Here is a 24,053-nt window from a genome sequence, read left to right as displayed (position 1 = left end):
GTGGATAAATAGATCGACTGGTTTACTTATTGATCGGATTTTGCTGTGTAGTATATAGAAACGCACACACACTCACACACATACTCACACACACACGCATACACGCACACGTACGCGCGCACACACGCACCGTCTCTCCACCTCATGATCGTCTGGTTGGGCCACGCCGTCCAGATGTGGAGTCAAGTTCTACAACGGAAGCACACAAAGCGACTGGAACAAGTGACGTCACCTTCAACATAAAAGCATACATTGCCATGACGATGAGACAGGAAATACTTTTCGCTTATAATAAAAATTAAAAAAAAAAAAAAAGGTTATTTTTTGGTAATGCCTAGTGTTATTAATAAGGAAAAAAATGATTGATTGATTTATATGTGAATGCATTCATTTTAAAACATTTGCGTCAATTTACTATTTTATAAGTTTTTGATGGAATTTAGAAAAGCAAAGCGAAATATTTCTTTTTTATTATGCAATTCCTTTATATTATTTGTTGGAAAATAATGATAATAATAATAATAAAATGTAATTGGGTAATTATTCTGAAGGATAAACCGGAAAACATAATTCCCATCACAGCTGTTTCTGCTGTGCGCGTCGAGTTGTCGAACGGGGGGGGAAAGGAGGAAAAAAAAAAAAAAAAAAAAACGTCACCCAGCAGTGTTCAGATCGGAGTCTAAAGGAGAGAGAGAGAAACTTTCTGCTCCGCTTCAGGGATTTTCAGAAAAGTTTCTTTCGCTCATTTATTCCTCTTGGGACTGAAACGTATGAAATAAGTCGCGATCTAAAAACTTGTGAGGATGACTCTCTGCAAAACTTGGCTTGTTGCGCTCCTGCTGCCTGTGTTGATCTCAGCGCAGTACCAGGGGGATAATGGAATAGTCGTCCCGGAGCATGGATTTTGTCAGCCCATTTCCATCCCTCTATGCACGGACATCGCCTACAACCAAACCATCATGCCGAACCTGGTGGGGCATTACAACCAGGAGGACGCGGGGCTGGAGGTGCACCAGTTTTACCCCCTCGTAAAGGTACAGTGCTCTCCGGAGCTGAAATTCTTCCTGTGTTCCATGTATGCGCCCGTGTGCACGGTCCTGGAGAAGGCCATCCCTCCCTGCAGGTCCATCTGCGAGCGCGCAAAGCAGGGCTGCGAGGCGCTCATGAACAAGTTCGGCTTCCAGTGGCCGGACCGCCTGCGCTGCGAGAACTTCCCCGTGTTGGGTGACGGACAGATCTGCGTGGGCCAAAACGACTCATCCGCAGCCACCGTCCCCACCATCGTGGCCGTACCGGACACCTCCCCCACGCTGGAGAGGCCTTTCCACTGCCCGGCTGTCCTCAAAGTGCCCCCGTATTTGAATTATAAATTCCTGGATGAGAAGGATTGCGCAGCGCCCTGTGAGCCATCCAGGAGTGGGGGGAACATGTTTTTCAGCGATAAGGAGATCCACTTTTCTCGCATTTGGATTCTAGTCTGGTCCGTGTTGTGTTGCGCGTCCACTTTATTCACAGTCACCACCTATTTGGTGGACATGCAGCGCTTCAGGTACCCGGAGCGGCCCATCATCTTCCTGTCTGGCTGCTACACCATGGTCTCCATCGCCTACATCGCCGGATACTTCCTAGGGGACAGAGTTGTGTGTAACGACAGCTTCAGCCCGGACGGCTATAAAACCATCGTCCAAGGCACCAAGAAGGAAGGCTGCACCATCCTCTTCATGATGCTCTACTTCTTCAGCATGGCCAGCTCCATCTGGTGGGTCATCCTGTCCCTCACCTGGTTCCTAGCGGCGGGGATGAAGTGGGGCCACGAGGCCATCGAGGCCAACTCGCAGTACTTCCATCTGGCAGCCTGGGCGGTCCCGGCGGTGAAGACCATCAGCATCCTCGCCATCGGTCAAATCGAAGGCGACGTTCTCAGCGGCATCTGTTTCGTCAGCCTCAGCAACCTGGACCCCCTCCGAGGCTTCGTTCTGGCACCGCTCTTCATCTACCTCTTCATCGGCACCTCCTTCCTCTTGGCGGGTTTCGTCTCGCTGTTTCGCATCCGCACCATCATGAAGCACGACGGCACCAAGACGGAGAAGCTGGAGCGCCTGATGGTGCGCATCGGGGTGTTCAGCGTGCTCTACACCGTCCCGGCCACCATCGTCATCGCCTGTTTCTTCTACGAACAGGCTTTCCGCGCCCATTGGGAGCGCAGCTGGGTCAGCCACAACTGCAGGGGCCTGGCCATCCCTTGTCCCGCGCAGGCCGGGCCCCGCATGACCCCTGACTTCACCGTTTACATGATCAAGTACCTGATGACGCTGATCGTCGGGATCACCTCCGGCTTCTGGATCTGGTCTGGGAAGACGCTTCACTCCTGGCACAAGTTCTACACCAGGCTGACGAACGGCAAACACGGAGAGACCACCGTGTAGAAGCCATGCCGGAAGACTCGTGTGTGTGTGTGTGTGTGTGTGTGTGTGTATGTGTTATTACCTGTTACTCAAGCAACAGGTGAGATCCTGACATCATCTGCGTAAGCCAAACGCATCCAAACTGAGGGTCAGGGGTTCGACAAAAGGGGCAAGCTGGATAAACAAAGACTGAACCTGAACGTCTGAACAAATAACAACGGCGGCTGCAGGCGCCATGTGCTTAAACCCCCCCACCACCACCAGACCAAACTCCCCCCCCCCAACCCTCCCTCACTGGATCTTCACTTAAAGCCACCATAAACTTCAAGGGGGAGTGATGATCCTGCAGTCGAAGAATGTCTCCTTCTTCTTCTCTCTTTCTCTTTCACCAATGAATCTGTAAATAATATTTGTAAAAAAAAACAACCAAAAAACCAACAACAACAACAACAACATAAAATTATATATTTGTATTTAAACCTCTTCGCTCACCTGCTTTACCTTTGCACTGTAAGAAAAGCCACGTAAAAGCCATGCTTTTTTTTTTTTTTTTTTTTAAATGCTTGCTGGTCGTAAATTTCTCATGGGATTAAAAAGAATGTCTACATTTCACATCTGTTGGTCGACGCCCGAGAGAATTCTTTTTGTATAAATCAATCCAAAAAAACCTGATGATGAAATTCCTTCGCTTTGGTTGTGTTTTTTTTTGTGTTTTTTTTTCTTTCAAAACCTTCGGCCTACTCCCAATTGGCAGCGTTCCTTAAATAATGTCTGGATGAAGAGTTATTCCAGTTTATTGAAGAAGAAGAAGAAGAAGAACCAAAACCTTTTTATCTGAACCTGGTTGAGATTCGTCTCGCACCTGAACATCTGCCGCCTCAGATTATCAGGCAGGAACGTTAAAAAGGAATTCCAAATGGGACTGAACTCCCATTTGGGAAAACGTTTTCAACCCTAATTCCAAATCCAATTTGTCATTTTATTCTGGAATAATATCTAACACATGTACGTGTTTAAAGTGTGAGAAATCCCCCTCAGGCGCCGAGAAACCTGTAGTGAGGAAGAGCCAAAAAAAAAGAAAAAAAAAGTGCTGTTTCCTGTTTGTCAGGTGTGAAGATGCTCATTGAGGGGGGAAGTGGGGAGCGAGGAGAGGAGGATTCTGGGAGAACAAGAATGTTCCGTTTTTGGGTGGGTTTTTTTTGTTCATATAGTGGAACTTCTCCTTGTTTCCAAAGCTGGAATCCCCCCAAAGCCATGCCTGGCTGAAACCGAGCCGTGTGTGCGGTGATGTCATGAAGCTGATGGGTGTGTTGGGGGAAAGCTGATCCCTTTTTTTTTTTTTTTCGCTTCAGAGCGGAGGCTCAGGGCGAGGACGAGGCTTGGCACGCACACACACTGAGCAGCGGCGGCGTGCAAGCGTGTACACATTGTTGAGAATGGAGGTGTGGGTGGTGGGGTGGGGGTGGGGGATTGAACGCTTCTTCTTGGGGGTTTGAGTTGTAAATACTGACATCATCATCATAACGTGACATCGGCGGACTCGTCTCGTCTCTTGATGTTTGTCTCCTGTCTCCTGTTGGCGCTGGTGGTAATAATATACAGGTAAGAGTGATTAAAGGCAGGAGCAGATACCCTTTCATGGTAGAGGGGGGGTGGGGGTGTGAGGAGCGGGGGAGGGGGCATAAATCTATCTTTTGCGCCTCCTCTGATTCCACCCTCCTTCCCAGATGAATGAGGAGGAGGAGAGGGTGGGAGGAAGAGGAGAGGCGCTTGGGCCTTCGCCCAGTGACAGACAGTCTCCTGTGCGCCGCTCTGCTTCAAAGCGCCGCTGAAACCTGACTAGCTCCTTGTAAACAGCACCGCCCGGCTCCAAAGGCCCCACTTCCTGCGCTTAACTCAGCTTAATGGCTGGCTTGTTTGGTTTTGCACCGAAGCAGAGAAACGAAACGGAGAGAGAGAGAGAGAATGAAGACAAGCGGCGGCGGCGGTGGCGGGGACGGGCCTGGCCTTGGGGTTGGGGGTGGGGGGTGGGGGGGCTGGCGATGTGTTTTAGGGTCAAGTTGGAGAAAGGAAGTTTTTTTGGAGCGCTCGATGGAAAAATCAGCATTATTTCGTTTGCTTTTGTCTCCCTCCAGGGAAAAACAACAAAGAAAGGAGGAAGGAGGGGTTCTAAATGAAGAGAGACGTTCCTGTGATTTTTTTTTTTTTTTTTTTTTTTTTTTGGGTGAATATTTTTCGACGTCGGATCTCAGGAAATAAATGGAATCAGATGGTTCCCATTTAACCTGTGCCAGGAAAAAAAAAAAAAAAAAAGAAGAAAATAAGTCTTTTCACAAAGACTTTCCTTTCTTATAGCACAAACTTGATTTACGCAGTTACATGACCCATCTGGTGGAGTTTTATATAGACGTCCAGCCTTAATCTGACTGCATGGTTTTGGTGGTGGCTTTGCAGGGTAGATTATATTCCCTTTTAAATCTGTTGCCCGGTGTTTTTAGTGGTTCTCCTGTGCTGCTGAATGCAGGTCTTTTTTTTTTTTTTTTCTCCTGCTTGCTGGAAGGCAAGAACGGACAAGCCAAAGGATCGAGGGGGAAGATGGGAAGAATCCTCCACAAACTGATATTATGGTGTCGCCGTGCCAGAAACAGGCTCACATTGTTAGTCACGGGAAGATTCCAAGGCTCCAGGAAGAGCCTTTGTTTTTTTTTGTTTTTTTTTTAAAAAAAGGTGCAAAACGCACAAATCGGGATTAATTTATTGCATAAGAAGTAAAAGCAGGCGTTTAAAAAACAAAGGGGATAATGATGGAGGGAGAATGTAAAAATAAAATAAAGGTTGCTCAGACATGTAAGGCTGTTTCTAATCAAATCTTGGCTCGGACTCAAGATGAACTCATGCTCCGAAAGGCTAACGCTGGATTAGTTGCAGTCATGCATTATTCGAACCATAGGAGAGCGGCTAAGATTTTCCAGAGCGCGTTCTACATCCATCCGTCTGCGTTTGAAATCTCAACAGGGATTCCAGCTTGTTCTCTCCCCTTCTCTCTCCTCCTACAGCTGCTTTCATTTCCTCCCGTCACCGAGTCGGTCGGAGTCTAACATGTTGACAGGAGACTGTTTAATTTTGCATTTTAGGTTGCGTCTGTGGTTTCGCCCCCCTCCGGGCCATAAATACTGGTCTTGACAGTCACCAGGCCTTTTTTTTTCTTTTTTTTTTGCTGCATTTATCTTGTCAGTAAAATCATCAACCTGACGTCGTCTCGGTCTTGTTAAATTCAGGGGTGTAATTTTCTCTGAAAAACATACGATCGATGCCCGTAAACCTGTAAATGTTCTTTAAACATCAGAGCGCATGGAAAAAAATGCAGCTGCAAGACAAAAAATGATCATCCCAGACTTAAAGTGAAATATTTCTTACATTTTTCTCTTAGTTTTTTTTAGAAATAAATTTGACCTTTTGACCTCGCTTGACGCGCCTTTTGGAGCTCTTAAATCTTTTACGCGTCCTCTTGCGCCTGATGAACTCGGTCAACATACGCGTCTTTTTTCTTTTGTGCGTCAGACGCAAATATAAAGAGAAATTGGGGCGTGGAGCTCAGACCGCCGGGCTTTTCCAGCGTCTTCACGCCTCACGGACACCATTTGTCTGGGATTTTATGGCTCACGAGTGCGTAAAGGCCTCTCTGGGGGGTGACGAGAAAACAAACACGGCGAGACCCGGCGGAGGAGGACGGTGATGTAAGGGGGGTGTTTGTTTCACTCACCGCCTCAGAGGACGAGGGTGGTAGTGGTGGTGTGGTGGTGGTAGTGGTGGTGGTGGTGGGGTGTGGGGGGGCTGCGTGAGGACGAAAAAGCGAGGGAGTGTCCCGGAGAGGCGCTCCAGCTGCTCGGCAGAGAGGTGCCAACAGCTGGGCGACAGATATTTCGGGAGCCCGCAACACGCCTGGGATAATAATGGGCTTTATTGGGAGCAGTGTGTGTGTGTGTGTGTGTGTGTGTGTCCAGACACCACTGTGTGTACACAACCTTGTCACTTTCATAAACTTTCAGGGGTGATCTAGCAGGAGGATGGAGGGGGGGGGGAAAGAGGTGTCTGGGGGTTTTTTATTTTTTTTATGACATGGTGTCAAGTCGTTAATTTCCACGTGTTTAACGGAACTTTTAATTGATCTGACAAAGTACATCTTATCTGAAACATAATGTCATGTATTTTTTTTATTATTATTTTTTTGGTTGTTTGTTTAAACTGTTGCACCCGGATGCGTTGTCTCACCTCCTGTGAGTTTCATTCTGACTCGTAAAACCGCGTCTTGGCCTCCGAACAAAGCCTTTTTACGATCCAAACATCCTTGCGAATCCATGTTAGAGATATTAAACACAATATTTAATTTTTTTCGGACGTGACAACAGGTCGAGTGAAATCTGTGTTCCCAGGAGGTAATTGCTAAAAAAAAAAAAAAGAAAAAAAAAAAAGAAAAAGCGAGTCTAAAGAGAGACAGTTTGACACCTTTGGAAAATAATGACTGTGCTTTTTAATCGATGACTCAATCAACCTCCCTCCCTTTTAAAAAAAACAAAATCATTACTTTTTGGCTGGTGAATCCAACCATCCTGCCTCCGTCTGCAGGTAAACAGGGCGTGTTAGAGACTGAGGCGGCTCCTACCCAGCCTGTGTCTATATTCGCTCTCCTGCGGGCCCCAGAAAGGCTTCAGGCTTCCACGATGACTTATTGAATCGGCTCCTCTCTGGCGAGCGTTGCCCCCCCCCCCACCCCACCCACCCTCCTCCTGTTTTAATGGAGGCGCTCTTAACAGCTCTTTCTAAGGAATTTACAGCCCTGGCCCCATCCCACACCCGTCCAGGAGAGAGAGAGAGAGGGAAGGCAGGGAGGGAAGCACACTGCAGCCTTGTCCCAACAGACCCGAGCAGTGGAAATGTACAGCTTCAGGCAAGGTGGCAGCAGAGCTCCTGTGTGAGCATGTGTGTGTCCATATGTCTCTCTACGACTGTGTGTGTGTGTGTGTGTGTGTGTGTGTGTGTGTAAATCTTACTGAATGAGTAGCAGGGCTCCGGTTCTGTAAGTTTTCTCTGTAATTTAACTCTCTGCACGGCGTAATCGCTTCCATGTGGGCCCTCACCAACAACAAAGTGCTCGGCGGAGAGCGTTGCAAAAGATGGGGAGTTGAACACATGCACACATACGGAGACATACATGCACTCTGATGGAAAAGGGCTGCGGAGGCTAATCATTTGTGTGTGGGAATTAAATCAGACATGATGTTGTAGGGCTGGATTTATGAACAGAAATAGATGTAAATGTTATTTTTTTGCGTGTCAACACACAAAGATTAAATCTATGACATGCAAGAAGAAAAAAAAAATTATTACAAGACTGTCTCTAAACAGGAGGAAGTCCAATACGCCTCATTTGTGTTCATTAGTAGTTTCCCTCTGAGGTATTGTGCGGTTTTCCTGTGTTTTTGCACTCCGGCTCCCGCCTCGTACTTTGAACCACGGACCTGGGCCCCCCCACCCACCCCCCGTCACCCAGGACCTCTGGCCCAGACAGTCACAGTCAATGTGCGAAACCAATAGAGCGAATAACAGCCTGACCTTTCCGCTCAACGGGGTCATCAGCGTTTAAAAGACAACCTCCGCAGAGCTCCCCCGCTATTTGAGCTGCGGGGAAGAGAAATTATGAGGTGCGAGAAATACTTATAGGACAAATGCTATTTTAGGAAGAAAGGAAAAATGCAAAGACATAATAAAAGTGTGATCTGAACCGAGACATCAGCATTTTGAGCTCCAAATATTTCATTGAAACGTCTGATGGACTGAAAGGCTGTATTTAGTATAGTTTTGGTGAACAGCACCCCCTGTTGGTTGGTTCGAGTACTGATAAAATACACATGTTACCAATCAGTCATATAAATCAGGACAGAATTGTCCACCAGAAATAAAGTTCAGCTTGCTGGCGTTCTGGTCGTTGTGACCATGAGAACGAAAAAAAATAAAAATGTGAGTTCCAGAAACACATCAACTTTTGTGAGAACAGCGAGTTTTAAGGTCAGGACGCTTCGCGCTGGTTTGGCCTCTCACTTCTGCAGCCAGCGGGGATTTATGACTGTTTTTCCTGCCGGCATGGGAACTGCTGGGAGAGGTCAAGGGTCACCGGTCAGCTGGTAAGTGTTACATTTATCACTGCACCTTGAAAACTTCGTAACCTTTTCACCTAAAAACTGTCTATTTGTGTGCTTTGTTTTAAATGTGAACATAGATGGTGGAGAGGTTTGTAAGAACATAAAGTCTTCAAATTTTCTCTGATCATTTTGCGAGTCTTTTTTTTTTCCCAAGACAGAAGGCTGGAATTAAATTAGGAAAATGAAAAAATAAATTCAGCGTCAATGCAACAACTACATACAAAAATGCAAAGACTCATTTTGAATGAACAGAATGGTGATTTCTGGTTGCTGTGACTGATCAATGGAGATCCTGTATCTATAAATTTTAAGCATGAAATTAAAATTAATCTTAATTCATCTTTAAGTCTGAGGACAATTTTAATACCTTTGACAGAAAGCAATAAAATATATTTACGGAGGCTCCATATTTTTAACTCATTGACTGCCAGACACTTTCAGAGCGGACAGCTCCCCAGTGCCAGAGATTTTGAGCATTTTCACTGAATTTTGAAGGCCCACCAAATATTCATTTATTAAGCTACATAAACATTCCACCTGAAACTTTAGACTGTCTTCTTTCATCAGAAAACAAGTTTGTTTTCTAGCATCTATGTGTGTTTAGTTATTGCCCGTAGAACACAGGGTGGTTTCAGCAAAAACAGCTGATTTTGACCAGAAAACGGAGATAAATGACGTTTTACTGCAGAGAAGCAAATTCAAGCAAAACTCCAACGTCAAACTTCTGAAAACACTTTTATTTATTGAAACAATATGAGAAAAAACATTTTTTGATGAACAAATGATTTTATAACAATTTTGAAAATCAGACAAAACATAACAGAGAGTACATTCATTTCTCTCGCAACCGGCAGAACTATTTACAGGTGAGTGTATGTATGGGTGAGTGTGCGTGTGGGTGTGTGTGTTCTCAATAATATTTTTTTTGCGTGTGATACGCAGTGAAGCATTCTCCTGCATGCAGGGGAATACGACAGGCCTTGCACCACATCCTGGTCTCACTCCTCCCACCCCTTCTAGCACACACCCGACATTTCCTTGAGGGATGTGCTTTCTTTGTGGTGGCCCTCAAATGTTCCAGCTTGTGCCTGGACATCAGGCCATCGAGTCTGTCGTCTGGGTCTGTGTTTCTGTGTGATCTAATTTGCAGCACGTCTTCCACCTCCATCTCCTCGCCCTCCTCATGTGACACGTACCCCTTTTCAGTCCAGGACCTGGCAATATCCTTCATGAACTCCAGGTGTGTTTTGTTGATCCCTGGGTTCCTGGACCTGAACAACACATAGGCGTTGTACACACAAATCTGGAACAAATACGCGACAAACTTTTTTGTCCAGTTTTGAGTTTTCCTAATGAAGGGGTAGTACGCAATGTTCTGGTCTAGTTTGTCCACCCCATTCATGCAGGAATTGTACTCCACCACACACCCCGGTTTGAGCTGTGCCACTTTGTCCCGCTGACCCTTCTGCCACACCTCCACCCTCTGCATCCCGTCGTTGTGGCAGGTTGTAATCCTTCGCACCAGGCGCTCGTCCTGGCAGGCCAAGACCAGTCCCCGGCCGTTGGTCTGCACCACCTTCCCCTCCTCCCCCAAGTCCGTGTTTGACGGCTCTCTGATGATCTGTGGTTCGCCACGGTTTTTCCTCAGAGTTCCACAGACATTAGTTTTCCTTTTAAATAACTGCTCACACAGTTGGACGGAGTTATAAAAATTGTCCATGAATACTGTGTACCCCTGCTCGGTCAGGCGGTCAAGGAGGGAGAACACAATGTCTGGGAGTGGGCTCGGCTGGCCAACATAAGGCAACATATTATAACAATAACCAGTCTGCGAGTCACACACAATATAAGATTTGATGCCATTCTTGACTGGCTTCTGAGGGTTGTAAACCCTGAAGTTCAAGCGGCCACGCCACTGCAACATCCCCTCATCTATACAAATGTTTTCATGAGGCTGATACAGCTCTTTGAATTTAGAAATAATAAAATCAAGGACAGGACGCACTTTATAAAGTTTATCTCCAGCATCCTGTGAGGCATTGTCATTGAAGTGGAGAAACTTCCCAATTAGCTTGAACCTTTTGCGTGGCATGGTGTTGTTGAAGTACGCAATGGCTTCCATTGGATCCTCACTCCAGTACATGCTGAGGCTGGGCTTCTTTATGTAGCCGGTGAGGAACGAAAGACCCAAGTACTTTTTGAGCTCTGGAACGTTCACCGGTTTCCACACCCTCTCTCTGGAGTGTGGCAGATGTGCCTGTATAAACTGCCGTGCATACAGGTTGGTCTGAGACGCAATGTGACCCAGCAGCTCGTCAGTCAGAAACAGCTCCATGAAGTCAACCGGCTGGTCCGAATCCAGGTCTGCAGCCGCATTCTGGGGACCAGGGGTTGCCACGAATGGGAACTTGGTGGGTTCCGAGCCACCATGACCCCAAACACCTGCATCCACCTCCAGTGATGGACGTCTCCTCGCACTGCTCCCTCTTGCAGGTGCACGTCCTCTACTCGTGTTAGGGACTGTAAAATATAGAAATATACAATTTTACACAACATATATATATATATATATATATATATATATATATATATACACATGCCTGAAATATGTACCATTTTACACAAAAGAGTAATACATTCATGGATGGGGAACAACTTATGCGGGATGGAGGGCCGACACGTGGTTTTTACATCATGCAACAATGGCAAAATAGTGACCTTTGCTCCTCAGCTCCTCCGTGGGCTCCCACGGGTCTGGGGAGGACTCCCTGCTGCTTTCTGACGGAATCCACTCAGATGAAGAATCCGGGTCCGGTTCTGAATCAGACCTGACGCCGGACAGACGCGGCGGGGGGGCCCCGCTACAACCCGCCACGTTTTCCTCGCCTCCGCTCCGGTTTTCGACCTCCTCGGGTGCATCTCCTGCACCTCCCCGCTCCTCACTGCTCTCTCTCGTTTCCCCAGCAGCTACACCGCCAGAAGACGAGCTCTGTGCCAGTGTTCGCTGCTTGAATCGGCCTCCTCCACATGCTTTCGCCTTGCGCTTCGCCATTTTGCTCTCCTCTACGCCTACGCTTCTTCTTCTTCTTCTTCGCTTTATCCGGTGCTCTAGGGTGTGAAACACTGCCCCCTGGCTGGAATAAATAGAATACAACGCTGAAAATCACACAGAGTGTGCGAAAACGCTTTCATCTAACGTTCCCTATAAAATAAGCCTAAGACGAAATATTTCGTCCTTAGCATTAATTTTACTGATTTTTTTTTATTTTTGTAATAACAGTTTGTATTTTTTTTTACATCCTATGTATAATGTGCTTCAATAATTTTGCAGTTTTAGCAACAAAAAAAACAACCTTTTAGCTTAGAAAACAGAATAGAAAAGCACACAAAAGTATATCTGAAGCTGTTATTAAACAGTAACTTTATGTGTAATAATTAAAAATTTTGCATCAAAGGCTGGACAAAGGAATGTGAAAGGTCTCACTTGCAGTCTTTGGTTTATTGTGATTATACTCTTCAATTTTTAAAATTATTCAATATAATTAAAAATGACTTCCTCCTCAGTACAATCCTCAGTACAATCTTTTTACTTATGTGTAATCACAGTGATATATGACACTATTTACAATTTACCGTTGTTTCATAGCTTTCATCATCAAAGATTTAAAAGAATTGTTTTTGACAGTTGAATATAGATGTTGTCACCCGCAGCGCTCTGTAGTAAACTTTTACTGCCGTAAAACGGATCGTGTAACTATCAACGCTGCCACTTACGTCACAACATTTTACAACAATTTAAAACAATTTTTTTAAAAATGTTAATGGGTTGAAATTAATTTTTAAAACACATTTTTTTATCGCACATAAAACGACAGTTTATGGAGTTTTATTTTATTTATTCCATCGTAAACGTTTTAATTTCGGAGCTTCATTTTGGGTTACCGCACGGAGCGCCCGGTGACGTACGCGGAAGTGATGAATGGAGCAGATCCACCACTGATGGAATATGAACACCGCCTGCGATTACACTTCTGCCCTCTGGATGGCGCCAGCATCGTTATTCAAAGGAGATGACTGACATCTGCTAGCAGCTGTTCAGAAGATGTGTAATTATTTTAGAATGCAGTTTATCACCAAGAGGCCATGATGAGTCACAGTTTGACCTTTCCACAACTTTTATACCGAGGTGGATGATTGAATTCCATTCATATTCACCCAACCTGACTCAACCTGTTTGTTGCAGCAGATTGGCATCACTTGTGGTAACACGCTTATTTTGGGGGGGGTGAAATAAATAAATAAAATACAACAAATCCCCAGTTTTTTTGTTTCCTTGGTTTTTAACTTCTGACTCTACTGACCTTAATGTTAAGGCTTTTTTTTAAAATAACAATAATCAGCTTCCTTGTCTTTATATAAATCTTACAATTCAGGAGCCATAATAGAGATTTTCTTTTTACTAATTATTTCAGGATGTGCAATTTTCCAATCATTCAATACCGTTTTCCACAGTTTTTCTGTTAAATAATTAACTGCAAATTTCATACTTTTCATAATCTTACTTTTTAGCTTATCTGTACGTATAGAAACATCCGCAAACATACATGAAAAGCATGCTGACACATTTTTCAAAAGTAGGAAATAATGGTCTGGCAGCACCATCTCTATGCTATTGCAAAATATGTTTTGCATGCAGCATTATAAAACAAATAGTTTGTTTTTTTTAAAATCCTCTTGCTCTGTTAAAGTCAATGTTAATTCAAATTAATGGTATATCATTTTTACTACTCGTGCGCTGCAGAGAACTCTTTCTTCCATCCATTCCCTTACTTTAAACTGTGGTGTCTTGTTTTCTGAAGCCAAAGACTTTTTAATTTTATCACAGCAGTCAGTCCAGGACAAAAACTACACTCGTGACATTAAGTGGGAAAAGCTGCAGCATGAGGAGGGGCTGGTAGATTAATGGGTCAGTCAGGATGTCCCCCTCCCTCCTCTAGAGTCTATTGTGTGCAGTAAGTGGACCTGTGCTGAAATTACATTAATTATGCTCCTATAATTTCGGGCTTTGTGGGAAAAATGCAGTGTTATCTGTCTGCAGCTCTCCAGGTTTGGAGTCTCTGCATGTTTTCCGCTCCCCCCGCAGGAAGCTGTTGGGTCCAATTCAAAGCTCAGACTCAGTCGGTATTATGCACGGTGTCTGTCATGTTGTGTCTCATGTGTGAAACGGTGGTCTGTTCCTGGGCTGAGACGCTCTTGTGAAAGACATCAACATCAACAGTTGCTGCATCAGCTTCACTTGCGTCATCCGTCCTGCAGGTTTGTGAGCCTACGGGATGTAAGATGTAAATGATCTGACAGATTTTGTAGATTTTTTTTCATCTGAGGTAGTTTTGGCTTGTTGGAGCTTGTTGCTATGAGGTAACCCCAAATGTTCTGCTCCTACCAACATTTTTGATCTTATTCTGTGGTTATTCATTTTAGATTTCTCAAATATAGACCGAAACTAGCCTAATTTAAGATTTCTTGACAGTGCAGTGTCGGCAATTAATTTCTCTCATATTTAACCTTCTCTTTTCCTGCAAGTCAACTTAAGGAAGGTAAAAGTATTTATAGATGAGTTTGGCAACATAACCTGTTAAGCGACAAGTCGCTATTGGGTTGATCCTCGCCTGATCTACACACGAGAATGCTAGAATAGCCGCACAATTATCAGGTGTATAAGTGTAATCTTCTAGTTTGTGGAAAGGTAAGACCTCAAAGAATTGATTCCATGAGTCAGAGACATCGTACCTGTCGTGACTCCAGAGGCAACTTCAAATAGAGAAAGAAGAATTAATGATTTTCATCCTTGCCTACTTTTTTTTTCATGATAAAACAAGTTATAACTTCCTTATAACAAAAAAAAATCCGTGGTTAGCATTTAATCCACTGATTCAGCAGCAAATATGACAAATTAGATTAGATTAGAACAAAGGACGTAGATTCTGGAAAGGCTTTAGGGAATTTTCGATTGGGCAGATTCTCCGTTTGGCACATTTTAACAGTCAAAGCAACCAAAGTGTGCCAAATGGGGGTTTTCTGGTTCTAAAGAGTGGATCCTACATGATCTACATTTGCCTGCGGCCTCTTGGTGAATGTTTGATTAGAGAATTCTTCTCCCTCACTGTTTTATTCTGTGTGGTCACTGATGTGGAATTGAGGAAGTTCAGCTGGGAAAGCTGTGGGAAAATCCTCCCACTCAGCTTCAACTGTGTTCACCCGATCAGATCGGACCCCCTTCAGCGGCACATGTATGAACACAACTGCAGGCACACCTCAAGGCGTGATCTGTGTATGTGTGTGTGTTTGTGTGTGGGTCAGGTGCTCACAGGATTTATGAGGCTGTAGATCACGATCGTGGCTTTACGATCCGCAGGCGTGACAGAAACCTTTGCTGTTTTGGCATCACGGGCATCACAAAGTTCACCTGCAGCATTGATAAGCAAGAGGACAAAGAGTAAAACCAATAAAGGGCAATGAGCATCACACAATAGGACCTTTGGCTGGATAGGGAGATAAGCTCAGCCCCTTCCTCCTGTTACCCCTCTTTGCTTTACTACTGTATGTAATGCGTGTCTATTAGGCGTGAGAATAAAGGGGTTGAGCAGAGGGAGAGGCTGAAGCAAAGGACACTAGATTTGTGCTGGAGGTGGAGTTAGTTCACATCGGAGCGTAAAGGAAAGAACATGTGCAGAAATGTGAAGCTTCACCGGAGTGACAAATGAGGAGCGTTGGTTTTAGAGACGGATCAGGGCTGCAGAGGCCCCCCACCCCCCCTCCACGCAGTCGCATCAACCAAAGGAAGTGTGACAATCAGTTTGGGGAAATGACTGTGTGGCGTCTGTGTTGTCGCTAGAGTGATAGAAATGAGCGGCGATGGAAGCAAACAGCGTTACGTGTCCACCTTCTGGATGCACATCAAACCGCACCGGGCATCACCTGCCTCAGAATCCATCACAGGTGGAACTCCAGGTGAAAACACAGGTAAAGGTTGATGGACAGAGTGTGTCGCTGCTATTTGGGGGGTGTTTTTGTTAGAAAAATGTGTGTTGTGTGTGTGTGTGTGTCAGGGTTAGAACTGACAAGTCTAGACAGGGTCATGCCTCCTGGCCACAGATTGCTGCTCATGTGTTATTTGAAACTGATGTCACTTTTTGTGTTCAGCACTTTTCAAGTACATATTTGGTTTTTATGTTGGCCATTTTTTGGACATGTGTGTGTTTTTTGTTTTTGAGCACGCTTCCCTTTATTGTCTTCTTTTCTTTTTTTTTTGGTACTGATAATAACCTGTGACTTTTTTTCTTTATTTATATTTTTGGCTGGTGAGGCGTGATGCGTCAAGTTGTCTGTATGGCGAAATTATTTCAGTGTTTGTTGTTGTTGGGCACAAGCACACACATATACACACACACACACACACAAATGAACACACAAAACAAGCGTTGAAACATCACGAACCTCGTGAAAACAGACTCGCAGCCACTTCGCCACAATGCAGCAGATGAATGTCTTTAACTTCCTGTTTGCATTCATTTCAGCCGAGTCGTTACTAACAAGCCGGGTTCTCTGTGACTGTTGAGAGAGTCAGATAACGTGAAGCAAATGATGATGCTAATGCCGTTTCCTTGGCGACGGTGACCTGACCTGAGGAAATGAAGAACAAATAAAAGAAGGGAAAAAGAGTTGCAGCATTTTTACTTCAAGATGAGGCCACAGAATTTAACTTTAATAAATTAATTTATTCTGAGGCAGACATGTTATTCTTGCTCCTGTTCGCCTCTGACTCCTCACCTCTTTCCATCGCTCCTCTCAGGGACTGCAAATTTCTCCTCTTCTAATCGTCTGGACCCACCCGTCTTCATAAAACCCCTGCAGGACTGCTGCGTGGACGAAGGAAATGACATCACACTGCGGGGAGTTGTTACCGGTGGTCAGCCGATGAAGGTGTCGTGGTTGCACAATGGTGAGCTGAGGGTCTAACACCGGAGCACTGCCGAGGCCCCCTTGAGCGAGGCGCCCTTGAGCGAGGCGCCCTTGAGCGAGGCGCCCTTGAGCAAGGCGCCGTGTGTGTGTTTGTTTGTTTGTTCAGAGCCTGTACACACTAACATATGCATGTGATTGGATTTGACTAACTCGAGTATAATCTTAATTTCCCTTCGGGGATTACTAAAGTATACAAAATTTAAAAAAAAAAAAATCCAAATATTAAGGGAAGGAATCCGCCCGTCTCTTTTAGTTTTTAATGCATCCTTCTAGCAGACCAGAGGTTTTCTAGTGTTTGCTCCTGTTGGCAGGTGAAGCGGCCCGTTTTGGGAATCCGACCCTTAATGGCCGGGAGGTGGGTTTGGTGGTGAGGGAGGCCTTGCCGGAGGATGCCGGTGCTTACACCTGCCTGGTGGAGAACAGCGCCGGGAAGACGTCCTGCTGTGCCGTCGTGTTTGTCAAAGGTAAGGAAGTCGCTGGGACTTCAATAATGAGTGAAAGAGGACATCTATTAACTATATCTTTGTTTGATCCAGGACATAATTACAAAACCAAAGCGTGAGGTCCCTCAGTTTCAGTTCTAATGTTCTGTGGTCTCCTATTCTCCTTTTCTGAAACCCACTCAAGACTTCGAAACCATCTACAGGAAGCGGAACCGTGCCTCAGATATTCTGCCTTCTTCATCAAAGAGAATTATGGAGAACGGAAAGTCGTCCCAATCCCCCCCAACGGGGTCTCCTGCATGCAGCCCGGTCACAACTCCAAGAGGTAAGGAAATAATGATTAATTCCACATATGCATAAAGAATTTGATCAATTTACTGGTGAATTTATCCCCTGTGACAACGTCAAGCCTTCAGGTCATGATTATTTCAAACCTTCTGCTGATGTACATTTGTACATTTTTAAAGGAGCAGGAAATGCATCAGTTCCTGTCTTTGTGGGATTGGTTGTCAAACACAATGATGTAGCTATTTAACACACAGACACCAACAGTTCTTGGTCCCAAATGAAGGCCATGTAGGGGAGTGGAGGGTGCGCTGAAGAGAGACTGTAAACTGATAGCTATAGGACAGAAGAGCACGGCCACACCTCTGTCACTGGCTGCTTAAACCAACCTGCGCTTCAACTGTCTCTGCAGAAGTCATCCCGAAGAAGAGGGCCGATTCAGGGACAGGTGAGACACAGAAGCTTTTTTTCTGAACACCCTTAGGTATGGTGAAGCACCTGCTTCTTATTAGAGCTGCTGCATTGTCTGAATCAGCTCCTGTTAATATACCACATCCATTAGAGTCTGTTTCATCAATGTCAGTGGCTTCTGATGCTTTTGCAGTTTTACCCTGGAGCTTTTTAACCTTTTGTTCTTATTACTATGTTGTTATGAAGGCTTTTGTGCTCCTATGTAAAAGGAAACTTTACCTGAGGGTGTAGGCTGCTACAGACTAAAAGCTTAGACAATATGCTCCTGAGGATGGGGTATTAATGCTGTATTTTATGACTGTTATGCTGTTTATGGTTTTATGAATAAGTAAGTGATGATAGCTGGAGAGGCAGATGAAGGCATTAGCATCAGGCTGCTATGTTCACAAGGTAAACTGGAGACACTAACGCTGTTGAATCACCATTCTGTCGCATTTACGATTCAAATTCATCGTCCTGTCATTTGAATAATGAGCGTTGGAGGCTGCAGCTCATGTATGAAATTTTCTTGTGCATATTAAACATGTTTGCCTTGCTGATTCCTTTGAGGCAATTCATGAAGTCAATAGTCTGAAATTTATTCCGTATGCAAGTCGTCTTCTGAAAAAGCAACGAGTGTCATCGTTCAACACAGTTGATGACACAAGGACTGGTTGAACCTGTGCGAGTAGGTCAGTCGTGTTTTGCATTTGCTTCCATTTGGTCCACCCTATGCTGCAATAATAAGGGTCCCGGGGAAAAAGGATGTCCTTTAAGTCGGCAAAGCTAAAAACCACAGATCGTCCCATCCTGCGTCCGTTTTCTGTCTTTATCTCACAAACCACATTCAGTAATTTCCTCCCACTGCGTTTTAAAACCTTCAACCTAGAAGGAGCAAACACAAGTCAGAACACTTTGTTATGTCTTCGCAGGTCAAGCGTTGCATTTTGAAAATCCTCCACAGCATGTGAAGGTGGAGTCGGGACAAACGGCCCGGTTGGAGTGTTGTTTCACCGCCAGTCCTCCTGCCGTGTCGTGTTGGATCAGAAACAAAGAGCAGGTGCTTTTAAAGGCTGGCTAAAAAAATAAATGTTGTTTTTTTAAAATTTTCTTTTACATTCACTGTTTCTTACCCACTTCATCTCTGCAGGTGGTGGACGGTCTAGAGCTGTGGGTGGAGAACACAGACGTGAGCAGTACGCTGGTTATAGCAGAGGCGAAACCACAGCACACAGGCCGCTACACGGTTGTGGTGCGAGATCGCAAGAATTCCGCCCAACACGCGCTCACCCTTTCGGTCATAGGTGACACATCTCACACCGTGTGGTCATTTCCCAAAATGCTTGAGCACTTTTTTGAACTTCTTTTTCCCGCCAGAGAGGCCACAACCTCCCGTCTCGTGTCCCGTGATCTCCCTCATCACCGCTACCAGTCTCGTGCTGTCCTGGTCGGGCCCTTGCTATGACGGAGGCAGCGCCATTCTGGGTTATGTGGTCGAGGTAAAGAATCAAAGTCGTATCAAACCTGGGGATTGGCGTAAACTTACCGACGACTGCAAGAGCACCTCGTACAGAGCGAGTTCCGGCCTGCAGCCTGAACAGGAATACTGCTTCAGAGTGAGAGCCTACAACGAAGTGGGAGCGAGCGAGCCTGGACCGGCGTCACGAGTGGTTAGGATGGAGCAGAAAGGTGAGAGGATGTGGGTTCTTGGTGGCGCAGGTATAATGAGGCCCGGATATAACAGGTGTTGCATCCTTGTGTGTGCAGATTTAGATCAAGAAGAAGAGGCTTCTCAAGCCTGTACCCATGTTTCTCTTGACTCTACGCACAAAGTTACAGATCACTACGACTTGCAGGAGAAGCTGGGAATGTGAGTACCTGTCAGGAGCAAATCCCATTTTCTAAGCAAATTCAGATTTAAAAAAAAAACCTCATAAATCTCATTCATTCATCAGGGGAAAGTTTGGTTTGGTGTTCAAGCTAACGCACAAGGAGACGAGACGGGTGTGCGCTGGGAAGTTCTACAAAGGCCGACGTGCCAAGGAGAGAGAGGCTGCCCGCCGAGAGATAGAGCTGATGAACTACCTCCACCACCCCAAACTGGTTAGATGCCTCGCAGCGTACGACCACAAGCCCGAGATGGTCATGGTCATGGAGTAGTGAGTACCGTTAAACGAGAGCCACGGACGCAGTGGTAGACGAAAGGAAACCGATATCCATTTGTTCACAGCATCGCTGGAGGGGAACTGTTCGAACGGATTGTCGACGACAGCTTTGAGCACACGGAGCCTACTAGCGTTCACTACATGCAGCAGATCCTGGAGGGGATCGCCTACATGCACCGGCAGAAAATGATCCATCTGGACCTCAAGCCTGAAAACATTGTGTGCGTCGACACCACCGGCACCTCCATCAAGATCATCGATTTTGGATTAGCCATGAGGCTAGGTATGCGAAATAAGATACTCTCTTCATGTTGATTCGTTTTGTTCTGCTGGCAACCATCGGTGCAAAAATGATGTGCTTTATGATTGACAGATGCCAACACGTCACTGAAGGTGATGCAAGGGACTCCAGAGTTTGTAGCGCCAGAAGTGATCAACTACGAACCCGTGTGTTTGGCCACCGACATGTGGAGCATTGGGGTCATCTGCTATATTTTGTGAGTGCAGCCAGTTTTACATGAAAGGAATTGTCTGAGTCACTCCTTCTTCGTATGAAAACAACCCTCTCTTATTTGTCTAGTAAATATGAACTAGCAGCCAATTAGCTTAGCACAAACCTTGGGGTAATGTGGGTTTCACACTGACAGACTAAACAAATAAGATACCAAAGTGTTGAGAAGATTGCAGGTATTGCTAAGTAGAATTTAGACATTTTTTTCATCAAGACTGCCAACTGTATCTCCGCTTTTCAAGCCTTCAAGCTAAGCTAATTTAGCATCTGCGTCAGAATTTCTGCACATGGATAAATGAGCAGAATCATTATTCTTCTACATTTTTTGCCGTTCCAACTCCCAACTTGGTGGATGGATACATCTGCTGAGATCCCATCTCGTTCTCTCCCATGTGTTGGCGGATGGATACAGAATCAGACCGGCTCACATTCTATTTTTTTGCGGAGTAAAGACCTTGTGTGTGTGTGTGTGTGTGTGTGTGTGTGTGTGTGTGTGTGTGTGTGTGTGTGTGTGTGTGTGTGTGTGTGCTCGTGGCTTTTGTTTTTCTTTTCATGCTTTATAATAGTTTATGTAATTTACATATATATAATTAATTATGCACAGACAAAGTATGCATGTCTATTGGTTGATAAAAATGTGTTGTTTTTTCTCATAATCTACGGGGTTTGGGGCTTTTTTATAAGGCTGGAACAGATTAAAATGAGTTTAGTTATTTTAAATAGGGAAATATTTGACTTACGAGTTGTTTGACTTAAAAGTTGTTTGACTTATGAGCTCAGTCACGTAATGGGTTAAACACGTATCTTAGGGTACTACTGTACAGTTTTTCATGTTTTTTTTTCTACCAAAAAATTCGGGGTCCCAGAAAAAAGACTTTAAAAAAAATATTTTATGTCTTTTGCTTTTTCCACCTATCAGAATGTCCTATGAAGCACAGTTCAGATTTGAGGCTTAATTGACAGCGCCAGCGACCCACAGTCCACACCCACTTTTGTTAGGGGGCGTGGTTATGCTCAGCTCATTTACATTTAAAGTCATACACATGTATTGTTGGTTATACCTGTTCCAAGCAGTGTTTTAAGCAAGAAATTGTAAAATATATTTTGTGGACTTTGGGGTTAAATTTAAAGTTATTAAGTGGTATTAAAATGTGCTTTTAACAAAACAGAATTGACAGTCAGTTGTTTGATGTTTCCTATCTTTGATGCCACCTGGTGGATATACCTGTAGGTTGAAACAGTCACATGACACTGCTGTCCTTCTCTACAGACTAAGTGGTGAGTCCCCATTCCAGGGTAACAGCGATGTGGAGACCCTGGCTTTGGTCACGGCTGCCGAGTGGGAGTTTGATGAGGAGAGCTTTGACGAGATTACAGACGAGGCAAAAAATTTCATCAGCTCCTTGCTTAACAAGAACACCAGGTATGTAGGCATGTAGGTTTAGTCCCCAGACAATATCTTCACTAAACCACCCATAACGCTGTATGCTTCCCAGGCGGAGGATGTCCTGTGAGGAGGCACTTGCCCATCCTTGGATGGCAGCATTTGACTCTGGAGATCTGGAGACCAAGAATCTGTCTAAGGAGAAGATGAAGAGGTTTCTAGCCAGGCAGAAGTGGAAGGTAATATCTTCATATATCATTTTTTTTAAGTGCTGGGTTTTAGGTCTTGTTTTTTGTGTCTTAAATAGAACTTGACTGTTTTTCCTGGTTATAGAAAGCTGGTAAGGCCTTGTTGGCCCTAAAGAGAATGGCTCTGTTGTCTAAAGGTGACAGTTCTGCATCCCCCACCAGCCCAGGAGATGGTGAGAAACTTGAATTCTTAAATGTCTCATCAGGTCCATTTTAGGATTCTGGTTTAAAGTTGCTGCACAGCAATCCCATTCTCCTTCGTTCACTGCTTCCTTCCTCCTTCGCCTTCTAAGTTGTGGACTCACCCCTGAGCCCGGAGGCAGAGCACGCCCTGCAATCTCTGGAGCGCAAGATGCAAGGCCCACCCCATTTTACTCAGAGCCTGAAGGACCTGACGGTACCACAGGGATCTAGCGCCCATCTTTCTTGCCACCTCACAGGTACACCGCACTCCTTACTTCATGTTTTTGGTCTCTCAACTTTGTCCCTCTCCTCAACACCTCCCATCAATCTTGGTAGGATACCCTGACCCAGAGGTGGTGTGGCTGTGTGGGCAGGAGCCTGTAGTGGAATCCCCCACAGTACAGATAGAGTATGAAGAAGACGGTCGTTGTACATTGGTCATATGCAAAGTTTGCCCAGATGACACCAACGTTTACACCTGTAGAGCCACCAATGACCACGGGGAGACGTTCTGCTCCGCCAAACTCATCATTCAAGAGTAGACTTGGTGTATTTATGACTGTAATGTTTTATAAATATGTCATTGAGTGCCTTGTTTTAATATACTAGGACTGAACTGTATGTCCTCTATCCTATTATTAGTGTGCAAAAAGAAAACAATCCTTGAATTCAATTCTTCCTTTTTTAAAAGACAAGATGTGATTAATGGTTGTGCTTGTTGTGACGATCTCTGTCTGTCTTGTTTTGTCTTTTATTTATTGGTTTTCTTTCTATGTATATTTCTGGTTTTCTGCAACTGCCATCTTATGGAATTGTTGCACCTGGTCTTGTTTTCCCTGATCGCCTCATTTAATGTTCAACCAGTCTGTGTTTAGTAATTACCATTGTTCACGCCCAGGCAGTGTGCTGATGATTACTTTCACCTGAACCTAATTTAGCACTCTGGTCTGTGTACTTGACAGCCTTCACTTCAGTTTAGCCCTGTCGAGGTGCTATTCAGTATTTGTTTGTGCAGAGAGCCATGTGTCATTCGTTATTGTTGTTTCCTTGGCTGTTTCTGTCTGATCACGAGTTTGCCTATCCTAATCTGTGTTTTCCTGGATTTTGACCTTTGCGTGTTCTCACCATGGTTTTTGCCTTTTGCTTCTCTGTGGATGACATCGGCCTGTTTTTTGGATTACGGTGTTGCCTGCCTCCTGTATACCGTCCAGATTATGATTCTTTGGTTTTGACCCCTGCCTGGTTTTTCACTTCGAGCTTTGGTTATCCCTCTGGTGCTGGAATTCCTGTGATTTTCTGGTTTTGAAACGGACTGATTAAAGGCTAATTTTTTGACACCTCAACTCCTGCGAATGATTAATTTGGAGACCGTAACACTTGTCTATTAAAAAATAACAACTGCTGCTTGCCACATAACTCCAACAGTCTTATTTTCAGTTTGGTGGATAATATTATAGAGTGCTTTTATTTTATATGGGACTCAACAAATTAGGGAAGTGTACTTATAGGCGATAGGCTGAATCTAACATTAATTTCCATAGTTTTAATGGTGCTCAAAAAGAAGACCATGAGAAGTAATTCCCTACACATGGATTCATTATTACAATATAGGACATGTGCAAAGGAAGACGAATCTATGTTTATGTTAACGTCTGTTGACATAGACGTCCCTCCAGGCAGGGGGAAAGGTACACCTTACTAAATTACCCCATTATGACTGTTTAACAAGAAACATACATTTCTAACTACGTTTGTTT

At 44.7% G+C, this 24,053-nt stretch overlaps 3 protein-coding genes across 4 annotated transcripts; 2 read left to right on the top strand and 1 right to left on the bottom strand.

Annotated features, from left to right (window-relative positions):
• The first annotated feature begins 261 nt into the window (after positions 1 to 261).
• On the top strand, positions 262 to 3,400 carry LOC137610323 (frizzled-2-like). Its single transcript, XM_068337898.1, has one exon. The coding sequence runs from the start codon at positions 804 to 806 to the stop codon at positions 2,424 to 2,426; it is 1,623 nt and encodes a 540-aa protein (XP_068193999.1). The 5' UTR covers positions 262 to 803; the 3' UTR covers positions 2,427 to 3,400.
• Positions 3,401 to 9,449: 6,049 nt separating this feature from the next.
• LOC137610018 (piggyBac transposable element-derived protein 4-like) lies at positions 9,450 to 11,665 on the bottom strand. Its single transcript, XM_068337411.1, has 2 exons — positions 11,324 to 11,665; positions 9,450 to 11,125 (listed from the first exon to the last, which is right to left on the bottom strand). Exons 1-2 carry the CDS (start codon positions 11,655 to 11,657, stop codon positions 9,516 to 9,518), a joined length of 1,944 nt encoding a protein of 647 aa, XP_068193512.1. The 5' UTR covers positions 11,658 to 11,665; the 3' UTR covers positions 9,450 to 9,515.
• Positions 11,666 to 13,782: 2,117 nt separating this feature from the next.
• mylk5 (myosin, light chain kinase 5) lies at positions 13,783 to 24,028 on the top strand. 2 transcript variants are annotated; one of them, XM_068337190.1, is made up of 17 exons: positions 13,783 to 13,921; positions 16,458 to 16,607; positions 16,939 to 17,091; positions 17,255 to 17,395; positions 17,768 to 17,803; positions 18,738 to 18,865; positions 18,956 to 19,109; positions 19,183 to 19,494; positions 19,573 to 19,675; positions 19,761 to 19,964; positions 20,036 to 20,253; positions 20,344 to 20,467; positions 21,752 to 21,904; positions 21,978 to 22,104; positions 22,199 to 22,286; positions 22,407 to 22,553; positions 22,633 to 24,028. In XM_068337190.1, the coding sequence occupies exons 2-17, from the start codon at positions 16,583 to 16,585 to the stop codon at positions 22,836 to 22,838; spliced, it is 2,319 nt and encodes a 772-aa protein (XP_068193291.1). In that variant the 5' UTR covers positions 13,783 to 13,921; positions 16,458 to 16,582; the 3' UTR covers positions 22,839 to 24,028. The 2 variants fall into 2 exon arrangements, with proteins under 2 accessions (XP_068193291.1, XP_068193290.1); XM_068337189.1 differs by lacking the exon at positions 13,783 to 13,921 and adding an exon at positions 15,329 to 15,628.
• Positions 24,029 to 24,053: the final 25 nt, after the last annotated feature.

This window comes from Antennarius striatus, chromosome 16 (assembly GCF_040054535.1).
Source record: "Antennarius striatus isolate MH-2024 chromosome 16, ASM4005453v1, whole genome shotgun sequence".
Taxonomy (NCBI): domain Eukaryota; kingdom Metazoa; phylum Chordata; class Actinopteri; order Lophiiformes; family Antennariidae; genus Antennarius; species Antennarius striatus.
This window is presented reverse-complemented; position numbering and strand designations above follow the sequence as displayed.